Raw genomic sequence first — 17082 nt, forward strand, 5'->3', positions numbered from 1 at the left:
CTATTGCCTCCCACCGTACAGTACCGGGGGCAAGGATAAAACCAGCGGGTCGGAGAGCCTCGGGGAGCTGGGGCTGCGGGGCCGGGAGGGCCCTGCCGCGCTGGGTGCCGAGGGAGGCTGGCGGAACACACGCAGGGAGAAGCCGCCCGCTCGCTTCTGCGGGACCGAGGCGGAATCGGCCTTGGCTGAAGTGCTGAGGATGGGAAAAGCGGCAGTTCTGACGGCCACAAACTATTTCCGCCAAGGACAGATCCCAATATTGCCTGGGGACTTTTCTTCCCCCTGATTAAAAAAAAGCAAACCAGCAGCTGCTCTCCCAAGCGCAGAGCATCGCTGCGCACCGCTGTCGCTCCGCTGCGCCGTATTCCCGAGGACCCGCAGCGATTCCCGGGCCCGGCGGCGCTGGCGTGGGCGGGAGGCAGAGCCCCCCGCGCCGCCCTGCCCCACAGCCCACCCGCGCCCTCCCCACGGAGCGCCCGGAGCCGCGGGGTGTCCGCCTGCGCCGCTGCCGTGGGGGCGATGCAGGGCGGGGGGGGGGGGGAGGACCGGGGATGCCCCGGGGCGGGGGGCGAGGAGGCGCTTTGCCGAGCGCGCCCCCCCCGCCGGGAGCCCCTGCGAGCCCGCGGGGGCGGACGGCACACGGGCCCCACCGACACGGCCCCACGGGGAGCGCGGGGCGGCCCCTTCCGTGCGCGGCCCTGCGCGCACACGCGGTGCACACACACCCCCCCCGCGTGTACAGCCCGCGCACGCATGTGCACCCCCCCCCGCATGTGTACCCCCCGCACGCCCCCCCCGCCTCTGATGGCTGTGACACCCCCCGCCCCCTCCCCCGCTGCCCGCGCGCACCCACCCCCGCGCGCCCGCTCCCACCCGCGACCCCAGACACGCGCGCCCCCCCCCCGCACACACACTCACTCACACTCACACCCCACACACACACCCCCCCTCCCGTGGCGCGGCCGGGATTCCACGCGCCGTGACGTCAGGCCGCGCGCCCCGCCCGGGCGCTATAAGAGGGGCCGCGTGCCGCAGTGGGCCCGGCGGAGAGCGGCGGCGCCGGCCCGGCCCAGGCGGCGGCGGCGGCGGGAGGGGGAGACGGGGGAGACGGGGGAGCAGCGATGGCGGCGGGGCCCCCCGGCAGCCTCCTGCTGCTGCTGCTGTCGCTGCTGTCGCTGCGCTGCCCGCGCGGCCGCGGTCAGGGCTTCGGGCAGACGCGCTTCATCTGCACCTCCGTGCCGCTGGACGGGGACATGTGCGCCGCCAGCCCGCCGGGCAGCGGCTCCGCCGAGGAGCTGAAGAGCGCGGTGCTGCAGCTGCGGGAGACGGTGCTGCAGCAGAAGGAGACCATCATGAACCAGAAGGAGACCATCCGGGAGCTGACGGCCAAGCTGGGCCGCTGCGAGAGCCAGAGCGTGCTGGAGGCGCCGCCCGGAGAGCCCAAGGGCGGCGGCGCGGGCAGGAAAGGCGGCTTCGCCAAGAACACCATGGGCGACCTGTCGCGGGCGCCCGCCGCCGAGACCCTCAGCCAGCTGGGACAGACGCTGCAGTCCCTGAAGACGCGGCTGGAGAACCTGGAGGTAGGGGCTGCCCCCCCCCCGCCGCCCCCCGGGCAGCCGCGGCGCAGCGGGCGCGGAGCGGGAGCGGGCGCGGAGCGGGAGCGGGGCCGGGCGCGGCGGCGGGGCGGGCGGTACGAGCCCCGCTCCTCTGCTCGCCCCCTGCAGCAGTTCAGCAGGATGAACTCCTCCGGCCAGACCAGCAACCTGAAGGACATCCTGCAGAACAAAATCGACGACCTGGAGAAGCAGGTGCTGTCGCGGGTGAACAGCCTGGAGGAGGGCAAGTTCAACCCCAAGAACGAGTCCGAGGAGCGCGGCAAGATCGAGAGCACCCTCACCTCGCTGCACCAGCGCATCACCGACCTGGAGAAAGGTACCGGCTGCTCCCGGGACACCCGGGCAGCCACCCTCCGCCGTCCCGGAGCCCCCCACTGCCCCACCGGCCGTGCCCGCCCCAGCCCCCCGCCGCCCCACACTGGCTGGGGGGATGCTGAGCCGCCCCAGCCGGGTGGTCCGGGCTATCTTCCACCCGTGGAGCGGTCCCCGTCCCCCAGCTGCAGCCAGACGGTGCCCACGGGCTCGGCGGCGGGAGCTGGGGATGCTGCGGGTGCTGCCCCATGCCGGGGATTAGGGCGCCGGGCAGCGCCGGAGGGATTTGCTCCTCGCTGCCGACCTGAGGCCCGTTACGTAACAGGGTGTGGAGGAGGGGGGACAGACACCCCCAAAGTGGGCAGAGCGGGTGTCCGGCCGGAGCCCACCGCGCCTCCGCCCCCGCAGGTCAGAAGGACAACCGGCCCCCGGACAGGTTCCAGCTCACCTTCCCGCTGCGCACCAACTACATGTACGCCAAGGTGAAGAAGAGCCTCCCCGAGATGTACGCCTTCAGCGTCTGCATGTGGATGAAGTCCAACGCCTCCCCTGGCATGGGCACCCCCTTTTCCTACGCCGTGCCCGGGCAGGCTAACGAGCTGGTGCTCATTGAGTGGGGCAACAACCCCATGGAGATCCTCATCAATGACAAGGTACAGCCCTGGGGTGCAGGGAGGGTGCTGGGGGGGAGGGGGGGACGACGGGGACACCAGCCGGGGGGCAGCATGGGGGACCCCAGTGCCCACCACCCTGACCCACCACCCGCAGGTGGCCAAACTGCCCTTTGTCATCAACGATGGCAAGTGGCACCACATCTGCGTCACCTGGACCACACGGGACGGTGTGTGGGAAGCCTACCAGGATGGCACGCAGACCGGCAGCGGCGAGAACCTGGCGCCCTACCACCCCATCAAGCCCCAGGGGGTCCTGGTCCTGGGCCAGGAGCAGGTAAGGGCTGGGGGGGAGGGGAGGGGGGGGTGGGCGTGGGCGGGGGTCCCTGCTCAGCTGGGTGCGCCCAGGGGCATGGCGGGGCTGGGTGCTCCCAGGGTGGGATGGGGCAGCCCGGCCGTGTGCCACCGATGACCGTGGCTCCTCCGCAGGACACGCTGGGCGGCGGGTTCGACGCCACGCAGGCCTTCGTGGGGGAATTGGCCCACTTCAACGTGTGGGACAGGAAGCTGAGCCCCGGGGAGGTGTACAGCCTGGCCACCTGCAGCACCCGGGCACTCGCCGGCAACGTCATCGCCTGGGCCGAGGCCAACATCGACATCTACGGCGGGGCCACCAAGTGGACTTTCGAGGCCTGTCGCCAGCTCAACTAGGGCCAGGGACAAGCGAGAGAAACCTCATCGGGTTCTTTTCTTCCTTTTTTCTTCCTTTTTTTTTTTTTCCCTCTTTTTTTTTTTTTTTTTTTTTTTTTTTTTTTTTTTGCGCAAAACCAACTGAGAACGAAGCCACCCGTCTTGTCCCGAGGAGTGGGGGCTGCCCCCGGACCCCCACAACCCTCTGGTTTCTGTCTTGCCAACGTCCTTCAATGCCTGCGTGCCTTGGCCTGGCGCGGCTGCGCCCCCCCGCTGCCCCCCCCCGGGCCCAGCCCCCGCTTCGCTGCCGCCTCCGCCTGCCGGAGCGGCCCCCCCTTCCCTGGGCACCGGCTCTGGACCGGACCCCCCCACAGGGCTCCTCTGCCTCCAGCCTGAAGCCCCCCCCGGGAGGATGGTGCCCCTGGAGCCTGGGGGGGCTGCAACATATCCCCCCCCATTGCACCCGTGGGGCTCCGAGGAGGGGGTGATCCCCCCCCGTTCCCATCCCCCCGGGTAAGGGACCCCCCGCTTCTCCGGCCGGCGCAGCTCCCGAGCACCACAGCCATAGCCCCGGGCTGCGGCGGGCACCGGGACGGGCCCCCCCGGGCGGCCCCCCCGCCAGCCCCGCTCCCCGACCTGCCGCACTCAGGTACGTCCCCCCGGCCCCCCGCCCGCAGCCCCCCGAGGCCTCCTACGCACCGTAGCTGGTGAAAAATAGCCTTTACCGTCCCCTGGAAGTTTAGCTACCACTGAAAAGTCTGAAGCCTTTCTGCTTTTGATAATACACTACGTTGTTTCTCTTACTGTAAAGGGAAGTTTATTACCAGTAAAAAAAAAAAAAGGGTATTTTTATGAAGATAAAAAAATATAGAATTAAGCAGTGCTCCCTGAGAAAAAAGTACTTTGAGATTCTGCAGGAAAAAAAAAAAAAGAGATAAAGAAGCGTATTTTGAAATAATAGATGCATTTTGTATGGTTTCCTTTTCTAAACTCCCGGTTTGTACTACAGATTGCAGAAATCACCCCCAGTCCCCCCCACTGACCCCCCCGAGGGCCGCCCTGGGTGGCAGTGGAGGATGAGGCAGAGAATTCTCACAGGGCTCCAGAGCCTCCCCGACCGACTCCAAAGATGTGGCAAAGAGACGTGCAGGGCGGAGGGGCCCCCACGGAGGGGCCAGTGCCGCCCCTGGCCCGGGGCACAGAGCTGGCCCGGCCACCGCCGCTTCGGGGACCCAGCGCCCGGCCGGAGAGTGGCACACGCAGTGCCACCCCCCCCCCGGATCCAGAAACCTTCCTGCGGACTGCGGCTCAGGGCAGCAGATTTTAAACTGTGCTCTTTTTAAGAAAACCATCGTGAGTTAATTTAAGTTCCTCCTGAGAAACCTGTTCGCATCAGCACAGCGACAAGCACAACCTGCTGAGAAGAACACCACCACAGAAAAGGTTTAACCTACAGCCCCAGGTGCGTCAGATTTGCCAAAAAAAAAAAAGGGTGTGATGTCAACACAATGTATATAGTGTATAGTAGGGGAAAGAATAAATGTATCTTAATTTGTCATTATTTTGCTAACCAAAGCTGTACATTTTTCCTATTACCCGCTCTCTGTCTCCTTTGGGTTTTGAATGGGTTACAATATACTACGCATCCAGTCCGCAGCAGCAGTTCTGAAAATGCACTGTTTCTACTGATACTCATGCTTTTTCCATTTTATTGCCGAGATTACATGAATTGTTGACTTTATTTTTACACAATAAAGAGTGAAGAAAGACACCGGGTTCTCTTAAATGTGTCGGTTCCCTGAGCCGCCCGTGCGCGGGAGCTGAGCTTTCTGCACAGGAGGATTTTGCCTGCCTAAAGCGGGAATCTCTGCCCGGGTCCCCTCGGAGCCTGCTCAGGCACCCCCCGAGCCTCAGCCGTACCTGCCAGGCCTTCTCCTGGAGCACTGGAGCACAGCTTTCCCTGGTTTACGTAACCCCATCAAAGGAACTGATTATGGGTTTTTTGCCAAGCCGCGGGCTGGCAGCTCAGCTCCCTCGGGCTGCCTCTGCGGGGCTGGCGACGGCGGGGACGGTGACGCCCCGCAGTGCCCGATGCCCGTCAGCTCTGCAGCAAACGTTCCCGGCGCAGGCAGGGCCCTGCGGCTCCTGCTCCCTCCCTGCAGGCAGGAGCTGCGCTCGGGGCGCTTCACTCGTCCCTCGGGGAGGCAGGCTGCGCTCCGGCCACCGTTCCTGGAAGGCATCGCTGCAGAGGGCGAATCTGAGCGCGGGGGTGACGCCGGGGCGCTTGGCTCAGAGGGCGCTTGGCTGGAAAGCCACCCATGCATCACGGGCACGGGGAGTCGCGGTGGAGGGCGATGTGCGCTGTTCCTGAGTGATTGCTACAACTTCCCACTTGTTACGCGTCTGCTGCAGAACAGAGTTGCCAGATACATCGCTTTTAGCATCAAAGATACGAGTAGGAAAGCCGTTATTTACTCCTCATAACCAGGCAGAAACAATTCCCCGCGCCTGTAACTCCCCCGTCCCACCGCAGCCGGGAACGGAGCGGTGTGGGTGCAGTTCAGCGCTGCTGCCTCGGGCACCACGCAGCCCCTGGGGGCACCGGCACTCTCCTTCCTTCCTCCGTAAGAGCAAGGACGCGGTGACACAGGCTGGAGGGACGCAGCTGGCGTGGCTCTGCAGAGCCCTCGGGCCGGTGGCTCTCAGCTCCCGGGGCTGGCGGGGGTGGCGGGGACGCTCCCGTGGCCGCTTGTGCTGCAAGCATCTTCCCAAGCATCATCCTACAGCCAACCGCAGCCCCTAATGGCACTCCTGCCCGGTCACCCGCCACCTCCCGCGTCCCCGTCTGCCGGGGAACAGCCGCCCCGGAGCCCCTCTCCGCCGCCCGGCGTCTGCCACCCTAATGGAGCCTCTTTTCCGTAGGAGGGTTTGCTCCTGTGACTGCTCCAGGTCCTTTGCAGCACGGCTGGAGTCACAGCCACGTAACGCAGCCAGCAGCGCACAGGGCCGGGGAGCGAGGGAGGATGCCTCCAGCCAAACTGCCGGTCCGAGGTCTGGGGACGTGTGTTTTCCTGTGCCGACAGCCACAGGCAGAAACAGAGGCAGAACTACAAGCGCCGGGTGCCCGTGGCAGGGCATGGTCAGCAGCAGGAATCCTCCCGGAGCAAGAGGTAAAATGATACGTCAAAACCGTTTTAGGGCGCTTTACCGAGCCCCCCAGGGGAGAGGCTGAGAGCGTAACACGGCACTCATCAGTCACTCTTGCAGGTGATTAGCGCGAAGGCGCAGCCGGGCTGCCGAGGCGGCCGCAGCGAGGCTCAGCGGTGGGCAGGGAGGGGGGGGGCGCAGCACAGGGGTCAGAGCAGGGGTGCGACGCCGGGGGACACAGAAGGGGTGTCGGGGTGAACGGTGCAACCGAGAGCTTCCCCCTCCCCGATCCCCCAGATCCCCCCCAGGTGCAGAAACAATTTAGACCATCATCTCCACAGCCTCACAAAGGCATCGATATTGCAGAGCTCCAGCCAGAACCCCCCCCCCAGACCCCCCCTTCCCCCGGCAGCTCTCCTCCCCGGCCCTGGAGCGGAGCTCAGCCCTCTCTGGTGGCGCAGACACCGTCCCCTTCCCCCCGGCCCTGAAAACCAGCTGCTCCAAGGACAGGCTGCTCGGTTTCGTGTCGCTGGGAACAGCCTACATCTTTGCAAGGGGAATGCTATTTTTACCCGGGGACCGGGTGGCAGCTCCTGGATTGTTCTCCGCCACCGCCAGTGCCCCCCGGCCCTGCCCCAGCTCCGAGCGGGGCTCTGCCCGCGGGGACCACCGTCTTCTCAGCTGCACTGGGCCCTCCCCGGTGCCACGACCGAACCACAGAGCCCACCCGCTACCGCAGGGGAGGGAAACGGTACCCGCAGCTGGAGGCTTGTGCTGCGCTACAATTTAAACTGCAATAACAAAAATTATACTAACAGGCTTTTTTTTTTTTTTTCTTCCTTGCTGGCAGCTGGCAAACACTGGAGCGATTACAGCGGGGCTGTCGCGCTCCCCGGGGCGGGCGGCAGCGGGACGGCGGGGGCCGAGCGGGTGGGAGGCTGCGGGCGAGAGCTGGGGGGTGGTGCGGGGAGCTGGAGGAGCCGAGAGTCCGCATCGAGAGAGGGCAACGAACCGCCCGGCTCGTCACCTCCCGGGCCCCCCAAGGCTGCGAGGGTCCCTCCGTCTGCCTCTCAGCCCCACATGGACATCAGGCCGCCACCCCCTATGCCTGTCCTCCTGCCTGTGGCCACTTCAGGCAGTGAGAAGAGGGGCAGAGCAGCCGCAGGGCCATCCCTGCCCGTCCCTGCCCATCCCTGCCTGTCCCTGCCGGGGCAGCTCAGCACACAGCAGCAGCTCCGGGTGTGCGACCTGTGCGTCCCAGCGCCACTGCCACTGTGGCAATGCCATCTCCGGAGGCAGAGAGGGAGGGAGGGAGGATCCTGCGAGAGGAGAGGAGCACCACGGGCCCGTCGACGAGACGCACCAGTCCTGACACCTCACCCTGCGGCCAGAAACCGCTGCTTCGGGCTGAAAGCTGTTTAGCGGCACCAGCTCTGCCTCGGCGCTGCCGGTGACAGCCGGGCTCGCGTCCCCCGCCAGCGCGGGGATAAGGGAGAGCGTTGCCCACACCAGCGCTGAGTGCACTAAATCCAGGAGGCTTTTAGAGCAGCCGAGCAGATGGAGCGCTTGGGCTGCGTGAGGACAGGCCCCACGCCTCGGGAGGTGGCTCAGAAATATTGACGGGGGCGAGGGAGAGTTCTTAAGGGCAGGATACAGCCGGGATTTACAGCTCTGATCCGACTTCTCGCTGGCAACTCACACGGAAGAGAAACCACTCTCGCGCGCAGGCATTTTGCACCCCGTTGCCCATCCTTGCCTCCCACTCCTCGGGCACAGGTCAGCTCCGCCGAGGGCTTTCAAGAGGTGAGAGAAGGTGATGGGCTAGACGAAAAATTAAACTGGCTGTATTTTATAGCGAAAACGCCCATGGAAACCAGAGGGACAGCACGTCCTGAGACGGCCTCTCCCGTGTCCCTGCCCTGTGCAGGTGGGCCCAGGGACACGCACCCCCTCCCCGGGAGGGGAACGGCCGCCCGCGAGCAAAGCCGCGGCACTGGGTCCAGAAACATCCCAGAGCATCTTTATTATGCAGTGCCAAAGGCGTGCTAGGCACTTAATAACACGCAGTTAGATTAATTAGTAGTGAGTGTGTCATGCCGTATGCCTGGCTTGCGCCGGCGTGCCGGGAGCACATGGCTCCATGAGACCCGGATTACATATGCATGAGACACGGCGCAGGGAGCCGGCGCGCAGCCGGCAAAGCCCCCGGGAGCAGCGAGGGGGGCTCAGCCCCCAGCCCGGGCAGGGCTGTGTCAGGGAAACCACAGAAACGTTGGCACATGCCTACAGAAAACGCTCTTTGTCTTCATTTCACAGAAATTGGAGGTGATGGGGGGGGGCAGAGGGATGTACAGGCTGCGGCATCCTCCCCCTCCCCAGCACATCCCCTGGATGGGGTTGCAGAGCTGGCACCATCCTTCCCAAGGCCAGGGAGCCCGGCAGCGCCGGGGGCTCCGCAGCAGCTCCAACCTGCGCGTAAACACCCCACGCAGCGAGCACGGGGCCGAGGAGCCCAGCCGGCGCTGAGCACCGCTGTGGCTGCTCACAGGGGCTCCCTGCTGCAGGGGGGGGGGGCTGCCGAACCAGCCCAGGCTCCCCCAGAGACACGGCTCCAAGCAGGCAACTTGCTGCATGGTGAGGCACGAGGCACGGGAGGAGGAGGAGTGCGGGGAGGAAGGCAGCCAAGCACTGCTCTTTGGGGCACCAGGGAGGATTTCCCGACTCGGGGGGGGGAATAAGCGCCAGTCCCCCTCCCTGCAGCAACAAGGCAGGAGGAGGAGGGGCCCCCGCAGCCGCAGAGCACCCAGGGCAGCGGGTGCCATGGCCGAGCCGTGCCGCTGCTGCGGGAGCACGGGGACCGGCTGGGTCACTGCAGGTGGCTGGACACGACCCCGGGCACAGAGTCAAGGCCGACAGACCGTTCCGGTCACCGGTGTGAGTCATGGCTGTGACAGAGTGTCCCTCAAATGCCGCTCAGGAGCCTTCGCTGGCCAAGCACCATGGCCCCACACCTCTGCAGCGCGGCTGCGGCACTGCCCCGGCGTCCTTTGCGGGCACAGCCGAGGAAGGGTCTTCCTCGAGCCCTCCCTCCTCCTGGAAAACCCAACCAGACCTGGCCACGGCCCCGCTGAAGCAGAGCCGGCGATGCCCTGGCGGGTGCCCACGGGCAGGCGGGGAGCACAGCCCCACCCCGTCCTTCCTGCGCCGCGGGGATGGAGGGACGCAAAATCTGTTTAGCAGAGCGAGACAAGCCTCTGGCCAGACATCATCTTTTTCCAGGACCTCGCAGAGACTGTTCCTACAGCAGATGTAATGAATCTGTAACATGAAAAATCTCCCCTAAGACAGCAGCTCTGAGACCTCCCGGGCGAGCCAGCCGCGGCTCCCGGCACAGCTCGGACCTCAGCCAGGCTGCCAAACCTCCCCGAGGTCTCCAAACGCTCGGGCTGCGAGCTCCGGCCGACCTCTGCGCTGCCACAGCCACAGCCGACACGGCCCACACGGGGGTCTCGCACCGAACACGCCGGGTCGGGACCCACCCCGGTGGCACATACCCTTCCCCGGTACGAAGCTGCCTTCGCCCAGATGGCGCTGGGAGAGGAAACACCATTTCACAGCACTCAGCCACAGTTAAATTAAGAGCAGCAGCAGCCCGGAGCGGCGGGTGTCTGATGAGCACCAGCCCCTTCGTGGCCTCCTCGCAGGGAAACTGAGGCACAGGAGAAGAGGGGCGGGAGCTCCCCTGGCCCTGGGGTCCGGCGGGGCTTGCGGCAGGTGAGTCCATGGAAAACGCTCCCTGTGGTCACCCAGATTCTGCAGTTTCATTAGGCCACGGGTGGCTGCAGGATTTCTCAGACCCGCGGGGTGTTGAGGAGCCCCGGTGAGGGGCAGAGCGTGCGGCAGCACAGCTCCGGCCCGTGGACCCCACGGCAGCTCTGGACACGTCAGCCCAGAGCACTTCTATGGGAGACACTGGGTGGCCCCAAGGCACAGCCCCCCACAAGCCCCACCAGCCCCCCGGTCCTGCACATCTCGCCCGCTCCCACCGCAGCAGCACCCCCTTAAACCAGAGCCCCCCAGTCACAGGGGGGCACAAAGCCCCAGCGGTGCCACATTCCGTCTGTGCGAGGCCCAGCAGAGCCACCCCGGCAGCGCGGGGACGAGGCAGTGGCGCGCAGAGCCTGGCAGGGTGAGGCTGCCGAAGGGGACACGTGGGGAGGTTTTGCTGCGTGAGCGTCACGATGTCCCCGGTGCCGGCAGGCACAGAGAGCTGGGACCACCCCGGTCACGGGCCCCGAGCCCACCGCCCTGCCGGGGGATGGACCGGGCTGTGCCCGCGCTGCAGCGCAGCCGGCGGAGCTGGGGAGATGCCGGGTGGGTAAGTACCAGCAAAGGGCAGCGCTGGTGTCCTGCGGTTACCGGTTAGCGGCAGCGCTCGGTGCAGCTCGGGAGGAAAATGGTTTTAAGCAGAAGAGACGAGGCAGCCACGACCCCGGCGGCTGCGAGCGTGTGGCCGGCGGAGGCGGGATGGGCACGGATGGAGCGGGGGGGTCGGGGAGGGCTGTTTGCATGGGCTGATTGAGACGGTCACCAAACAGACCACCTCCGGCAGCTCAGGCTCCGGGGACACCCGGTGTGCCGGGGGAGCCAAGAGGTGCAGGAGGAAAAGTGGCCAAGCTCCATCCATGCCAAGGAGATATCAGCTTCCCCCAGCACCACCTGGGCGCTGCCAGCTCTCCTGGCGCCGCCGTGGCTCCCCGGGCTGCTCCAGCGTGCCGGCCCCAACAGCTCCCACGGCAGCACGCACTGGGCACCGGCTCAGACGCCGGTGGCACCGCAGGGAAATGGCTCCCACCAGGTAACCTGGACCATCCCCATCCAACGTGGACCTACCAGACTGCTGGTGGTCCAAATCCTGCATACACCTACCCCAGGGCCCCAAAGGGATCTGGATTCACCTCCCAGCCACCAGCCTGTAGCCGTGCAGCCCTTCAACCAGATAAATCATATATTCACCCGTCAGTCCTGTGGGCTGAAGACAAGTAAGCCTCCTTCTCCCCTAGGCCACGACGTTGGCACTCTTGGTCACCAGGAGGAAAGGGTCTCTGCGGAGGGACGAGCTGCGGGCAGCCCCCGTGCCCGGCGAAGGACTGGTCCTTCCCAGCAGCAGCTCCCCGCCAGCCCTGCTGCATCCCGCCCCAAGGGTTAGTTTTAATGCAATTTTGGAAGAATCCTGATAATTCTGCATCTTTCCAAGCTGCTGCCTGCCCTGCTGCCAGCTGCAGGAGTTCTGCTCTCTGGGGGTCCCACAAACATCCCCCCTCTCACACATCGCTTTTGGCCTCGTGTGTCACAACCTGCAGCCTCCCGCGGCTGCAGCAGACGCAGACATCCACGTTAAATGGCACTTTGCATCTCTGCCGAATGTTTCAGAGCAAAGTTTGCTTTTTGCACCCCGCAGCTCTCTGAAGTGGTCCTTCCCCGGCCAGGGCTGACGCCGGGCAGCCCCCAGCCCCGGGGAGACCCCATCCCACCCACAGCGGGGGCAGGGAGCTGCTGGGAAAGTGGGGCTGGTGTGTGTGTCCCCCCGACAGCCTTCTCAGAATATTTTTGCAACCTTTTCCTGTACTCCTCCTCCTGCGATTTTCCCAGCTGCGGCTCAACACCACCTTGACAGAGCCGAGCTGATTTCCTCCTTCTTTCCCATCCATCCCTCATGGCTTACGGAGCCACTGGGATCTCAGTGGGAGCCTCAGACTCCACCAAGAAATTTGGGGGGGAGAGGAGGGGGTGCTCCTCTGGTTGGGGATCCCAGGAGGGACCCCATCCCCGTCCCCGGGGCACAGAGGGGAAGAGCAACTGATTTCCCACCGGAGAGTCCCCAACTAAGCACCGCTCCGCCACAGGAGAGGCTGCCGGTGAGCACGGGGCGGAAGGAAGAATCTATCTTCCAAAGCTGATTAAAAATAAATGCAGCATCTCGCTAATTATGCTGTGTAATTAGCATTTGTTTTCTGCTTAGCAGAAATCCGCAGGGAGCAAAGCTGAGCCGGACCCCCCGAGTATCTTGTTTGCCCCGGTCTGGGCACAGGAGGCGCATCCCACGGCGGGACGGGCTGCAGCGGGGTCACAGCCCACCCTGTGCTGCCCTGGCACCCCCGGCCCGGGGCGGTGCGGGTCCCCATGCTGCCCGGGGCGGGGGGTACCGGGGCAACACAGCCCGGGGGTCCCCACACACCCTCTCCCACACTTCGCTGCCCGTCAGCCCATCTGCGCCCAGGCTCTAAGCAACAGATGACAAGATCCACAGCGATGCTGGAAATTAGGTCAGCCGTAGCCTGCAGCAGATTTTAACATTTATCATCCCGGCGAGGCTCTTATGCAAGTCAGCGGTGGCACAGGGCAGCCCCCCGCCAGCGGCCGCCCCCGGCCCGGCTGGCGGAGGGCGAAGGAGGGCTGCAAAGGCCTGGATCACCCCGCAGGTCCCCTCCAGCCGGTGAGGGCAGAGGAGGGATGAGGGGCTCCATCACAGCGCTGCCGGAGCGCTTGTGAACGCCGGGGACCGAGAGCCTCCCCCAGACACCGCACACCCTCCTGCCCGCCCAGCCTCGCGCCCGGGGTGGGCAAACCCCCGAGGGCACAGAGCTGTGCTGATTTATTCCCTCCCAAGAGGGGAGCGGGACCCCGACCCCCCGGCAGAGCCCAGACCCCCCTGCCCAGCCCCAGCTCACAGCAGCCGCTGCTCTCCAGCCCCCCCGCGGCCACCCTACGCCCACAGACCGGGTTGGTTCGTTGCACTGATGTTAGATTTGGGATGGGTTGTGCTTCACAATTGGCAATGCTTTCTTCTCCCTCCCCAGATCAGCCATATGTTGGCGCTATTAATATTCATGAGCTCTGTGGAGGCATCCAGGGCTGGGAGAGGAGCCCCCAGCACCAGCACCCCCGGCACCGCACCGCACCGCACCAGGAGCCGGCTCTTGAGGCTCATGCCGGGGGTGCCGAGCTGCGGGATCCCCTGGGACGGCCGGGGCTGCCGGGCTCCTCTCGGGGCTCCCTCCCGCAGCGGGAGAGGTGTCTGGAGCCAGATGTGCCCACAGCCCCTCTACCCTGTGCTCGGCCCCCCCGGCTGCAAGTCCTCAGCCTCCACCCTTCCCCAGCCCCGTCGCCCACCCGACAGCCAGGACCCTTCCCCAGGGCTGGACCGGGGCCGCAGTCCCCGACACGTTCCTGCCACAGTTCTGCCCTCCTTCACCCAATGCTCAGGCGATTTAGGCAGCAGCTTTCGCATCCTCGGCAGCTCCCCGTGCTCCATGCAGCGCAGCCGCGCCATCGGAGCGCAGCTCGGCGGACCCCGGGGAAGGAGGCAGGAGGACAGCCAGCGGCCCGGCGCGGGGGGGTATTTTCAGCAAGGTGAAATGTATCCACCAGCAGTCAGAAGAAGAGGGGGGGGCTCCGGCCGCCTGCAGGGACGGTGCCGCGGGGCAGCCTGAGCACGGGGCTTTGAGCCCCAGTGCCCACCCCGGGCTGGGGAGGGGGACTGGGACCAGTGGGAGCACCAGGAGAGATGTGATGGGTCCTGCCTCTTCCCTGCCCCCCCCTGCCCCTTCCCTGCTTCCCCCGAGGCTGTGGCGGCCACAGCGGTGCCGGTCACAAGTAATAACCACATCAGATTAATTGGATACCAGTTTACGGCAAACAAAGAGAAACCAGGTGACATTTACCTAGCAAAATAATTGATATCCAAGTAATTTGTTGGAGAAACCTTGTTATATGCCAGCTGGATTTCCCAAACCCTCCCAGTCCTGCTCATTACAAACAAGGTTTGTGTGTTAATCAGAGAGCTTTAATCACATCGCTACCCACCGTAATTTTCAGCAAGTTACAAAGCTACCAGATTTATCACAGGCTTTCAGATCTTAGACGCTCTCTTAAGAATTTGTTTGATATTTTATTAGTGGGCAATAACGCTCTTCATGAAGAAGACGGACATTTCCCTTTCAAGCGATGACACCGGAGCAGAGCTGGTTCGCAGCACCACCTCTCCTCCCTTTCATCCCCTTCCCGCGCCTGCCGTCGCAGGCACGCAGCCCTCCCCGCAGACACGCCGCTGGCCCGGTTAATCGCATCCTCCTAATCAGCGCGTGAACGGGAGCTGTTTCCACACAAGAGAAATGGCTCCAGTCAAAACATCAGGCGGGAGACGCCGGTGCCCCCGGCAGAGCCACCCACGTCAGGCAGGGCGCGAGGCAGGAGTCCCGGCGCTCATCAGGGGCCTCCCGTGCCCAAGGTTCTCGGGAGCGCTCAATAAATATAACATTAAAAAAAGAGAAATAAATCAATGCGCTAGCTCATGAGCACCAGCAGTGGAGTGTGAACAGCTGGGGGTTCGCAGGCAGAGGTACAACAAGCCAAGCAGCGAGTCCAAGAAAAGCAAGAAAAAGCACGTTCCTAAGGAAACATTCTGCATCAAGCCCTTGAGCTGGGAACTAAACCAAGAATTAATTACAGGCTGATTTTATGGCCTTTATTTTGTGTTTTCAAAGCTGATCGGGCCTCCAGAACAGGGACAGAGGTGCTCCAAGTGCGCCCTCGTGGAAGGCAGCCGGCACGTGCGGGGTCCTGCAGAGCACCCGTGTGCGGGGTGGGGGTCTGCCCCCCCAGGAGAGCAGCCGGCCCCACTCCACCTTCTCTGTGGCCACCCCATCCCCCTCCTCGAGCCCAGGCGCCGCGGGAGGAGGCTCACTGCCATGTCTGCCCAGCAGCGATGCCTCTCTGGCCGCTAATAAATGCAGCCAGTAGCCCAAGAGCTGGAGTGGGCACCTTCCTGCATCCCCCAGCCCCTGCCCACCCCAGCACGGGGCAGTCCGTGGTCCCCAGCCTGGGACAGCGGCTTGGGTCCATCTGCCCCGGGTCCCAGCCCCCTTCAGCCAGCTCCCCTCCACGCGGGCAGGCACTGTTGGCCCCGGGTCTAGGAGAGCAGGTGCCACTCTCATCTGCCCAAGAGGAGAGCATCGCGCATCCCCTGCCTCCCCCGTTGCCTCTCGGGGACCACAGCTGCAGCCACAGCCGAAAGGAGAGATCCAGGTGTGCACTGCAGACCTGCTGCCTTTTTTTGGGCTGAGCCCTGTACAAGCTGGTCCATCACCCTAATGACACAGCTCATAATTATCTAATTTGCTATTAATTTGGATGTCAAGAGAAATTCCACTCATTTGCTTTTAATTAATATGGCCCTAAAATGAAGCTGGGGCTGGCAGGACTCTGGCAAGAGGTGTCGGCATCAGCATTACAGAGGATGAACCGAGACCAGCAAAGGGAAGAGTGGTTGGGGCGGAGAACTTTGTAGGACAAAAGCAGACAACTGCAAAGGGAAGAGCGATGCTCCCCAACCTCCCCAGTGCCCTCGGCACGCACAGGCACCGTCTGCTAGCGCCGACCATCGCATCCAAGGCACAAGAGGCTTCTGGATGCCCTGATGAGGCTCAGCTGTCCCAGAGAGGACTAACGGTAAAAATGCCTGTTTGCAGCCAGAGATTTGGGCCCAAAGCTGGGGAATGGCCTCCCTGCTCCAAGCAGAGCAGAAGGGACAGAGCCGACAGCACGCAGCTGCCCCAGCCGGCTCCGCGCCAGCCGAACGCGCTGGACGCGCAGAGGGGACGCTCAGCTGCAGCCTGTGGGCGCACGCTGCGCCTGGGCGATGGCGTGATGCTACCAGTCTGCAGAGGGACCTGGTTTTGGGGAAGCACGAGGGAAACAGCCCCTCCTAAATCTACCTGACCGGCACAAGTCAAAAGGGAGGAGGAATGAGACTTGGGGGGCGGGGAGGGGGGAAATCCCAACAAAACCACTTTCCCTGTCCTCAGCACGAGTGTCCCAGAGTACAAGCCCTGAGTCACCAGAGCTCAGTCCTCGCAACACAAACTGCACAGGCAGCATGTAGCCTACCGCGAGCTCCAGACACGGAGGTGGGAATTCATCTCACCCAGCTTGAGGCATCTGTGACTGAGTTACTCATCCAGACTCCCTCAACAGTCAGAGGAGACACAGACTCGCACCCCAAAGCATCTTCTCTCCCTTATCAGGGGACCCCAGACAAGCAGCGCACGTGCTGCGATCTTTCTTTCTGATCTCTAGGTGTCCACAGAAAACGTAGAGGAAGCAGATCCTGAGAATCTGTAGCAGAACAAATCACTTATCATTTGCCTGGCACAAATCTTCCTTCTCCACACCCTCACAGTGCAAAGCTGTAAAACAAGAGGCCATCGGAGCTCTCAGGAGGCAGGTGAGAAGCTCCTGCCTGGACAGGTGGCACCAATACCAGGTTCAGAAGGAGAATGGGTTTGTTTCCTTATGCCAGCTCAGGTTTGCGTGGAGAAGCTCTCAAGCAGCCTTTGATCTGCCCCTAACTGCGCGCAGGGCTGAGCCTGACCTGCAGCAGCCAAACTTGCAGTGAGGAGGCTCCACGTGGGGTGGCTCAGGTTTAATTAAGCCGGTGCAGGCTGTGTCTGTTGATGAGCCTCAGGCGTGACAGCCAGAAAGGGCTCTCCAACATGTGCATCTCAGCAGGGTGAGCGGCTCCCTCCAGCCTCCCCACCAGCGACGCCAAGGAATGGTTCCTGCTGTAATTAGCAGCCTCCGGCAGGGAGGCGCCGGCCGCAGGGCAGTGGCCGGGAGCCCTGGGGGGACACGCAGCCCTCTCCTCG

At 64.1% G+C, this 17082-nt stretch overlaps 1 protein-coding gene across 1 annotated transcript; it reads left to right on the forward strand.

The window, feature by feature from the left end:
- Positions 1-1121: 1121 nt before the first annotated feature.
- Positions 1122-3273, forward strand: NPTX1 (neuronal pentraxin 1; the record flags this gene model as incomplete). Its single annotated transcript, XM_082492183.1, has 5 exons — positions 1122-1580; positions 1725-1932; positions 2337-2581; positions 2697-2876; positions 3029-3273. The coding sequence occupies 5 exons, from the start codon at positions 1122-1124 to the stop codon at positions 3248-3250; spliced, it is 1314 nt and encodes a 437-aa protein (XP_082348309.1). The 3' UTR covers positions 3251-3273.
- Between the last annotated feature and the right edge of the window lie 13809 nt (positions 3274-17082).

The sequence above is a fragment of the Vanellus vanellus genome, assembly GCF_965231255.1.
Source record: "Vanellus vanellus genome assembly, chromosome: 17".
In the NCBI taxonomy this organism is placed as follows: domain Eukaryota; kingdom Metazoa; phylum Chordata; class Aves; order Charadriiformes; family Charadriidae; genus Vanellus; species Vanellus vanellus.